The following is a 1,391-nucleotide window of genomic DNA, read 5'->3' as shown; positions in this document are numbered from 1 at the left end:
TTTAAATATGTAAATCCCTTTATTGTCCAACAATGGAGAAATTAACTCCCTGCATTTTGACCCATAAACTTTGCGATCTGCCAATGTTGCTAACGATACATTCACGAGTAGACACACACACCTCAGATTCTCCTATGTGGAAATAAAAGGGTATGAAAATGGTCTGAATGAGCTCTATGTCATTTATCTCTCCAAAAAATTGATTCAAGATTGATTTTGTGAAATCTTAGAATCTTTCAAGCCTTTTTTGGACAGACTTTAAACAGAACTGGACCTTCCCTCTTCACCCACTCAGTGGATTACACCCACCTGGCTGCAGAGGTGTTGTCCCAGGCCGGGCCTGCAGGAGGCGCTGTGGTAGATGACCGGCTGTCTGGAGCTTAAGACGGCATATCCTTCAGTGGTATACTCCTCGTATCGGGCGTTGATGGCCAGTCGGCAGACCTTTACCAGGCCGTCTCGGTCATCTTCGTGGAAATACGCGGAACCGTTCTCGTACCTGCAGGTCAGGCGGGTTCTCATTACATGTAAACATCAACCCACCGAATGTTCGGAGGACAGAGCCCCTGTTTCCTAAGCTGCTTCATAGAGAGAAAAGCAAAAGGCTATACGTGGCTCAGGAGCCACACTGGTCTAACCCTCTGATGAAAACCTGTCAGAGCCTTTACTGGATGCCCTGCAGGTTTTTACCTGAAGATCCTGCAGAGCCACAGCGTGGTGTCAGACAGGATCCTGGTGGTCAGCTTCAGGAGGCGCTCTCTGTCCAGCACTGAGATGTAGGCGGCCAGGCTGTGACCCAGTAAGGCCATGTGGCCCTGTTCCCCCACATTCTGCATCCTGCTGGAGACAGGCAGAAGATAACAGCATTAATAGGTCCAATCTATGGGTCAGGTTCTGTTCAGAGCGCTTCACAGGTGCCACCTGTTCTGGGAAGCATTCAAGGACCTGATCAGAGCTCGTGTTCGGAGGTTCTTTCAGGTCAGTAAATTAATTTGTCTTTTTTTCATTGGTGACAATAAGCCTGAGGACGCGTCCCTGAATCAGAGACCAGCTGTTGCTCATTTGACATTTTCCCCAACAGTTCGTGGCTCCAAACACAGAACATGCTTCAACCATTAGGAGGCGCTTCTATCTGCAGCTCACGGATTTTAACTCAGCATGGTTGACCTGGATTTCATTAAGCGAGACAAAAAGTACTGCCAGCATTCCCAGGTCCAACAGATCCTCTAGAGGTCGCAACCTGCAGCACTTCTGTCTGATCAGAACCAAAAGCTTTGGGTCAGATTAAATGGACAACAGGTAAGGAGAGGAGCAGATCAGGGTGAAGACAGGAGCAGCTACAGACCAGGCAGAGCGAGAGGACCAGAGACCAGGCAGAGAGAGAGGACCAG

At 48.9% G+C, this 1,391-nt stretch overlaps 1 protein-coding gene across 1 annotated transcript in view; it reads right to left on the bottom strand.

Moving 5' to 3' along the window:
* pdxdc1 (pyridoxal-dependent decarboxylase domain containing 1) overlaps positions 1–1,391 on the bottom strand; it is a 29,736-nt gene that overhangs the window by 18,702 nt on the left and 9,643 nt on the right. The window contains exons 4-5 of the mRNA XM_015404727.1: positions 691–840; positions 310–499 (exon numbers count right to left, since the gene is read on the bottom strand). Of these exons, the coding sequence (XP_015260213.1) occupies positions 310–499; positions 691–840 (340 nt within the window). The remainder of the gene's footprint in view (positions 1–309; positions 500–690; positions 841–1,391) is intronic.

This window comes from Cyprinodon variegatus, unplaced genomic scaffold (assembly GCF_000732505.1).
Source record: "Cyprinodon variegatus isolate N-32 unplaced genomic scaffold, C_variegatus-1.0 Scaffold1842, whole genome shotgun sequence".
Taxonomy (NCBI): domain Eukaryota; kingdom Metazoa; phylum Chordata; class Actinopteri; order Cyprinodontiformes; family Cyprinodontidae; genus Cyprinodon; species Cyprinodon variegatus.
This window is presented reverse-complemented; position numbering and strand designations above follow the sequence as displayed.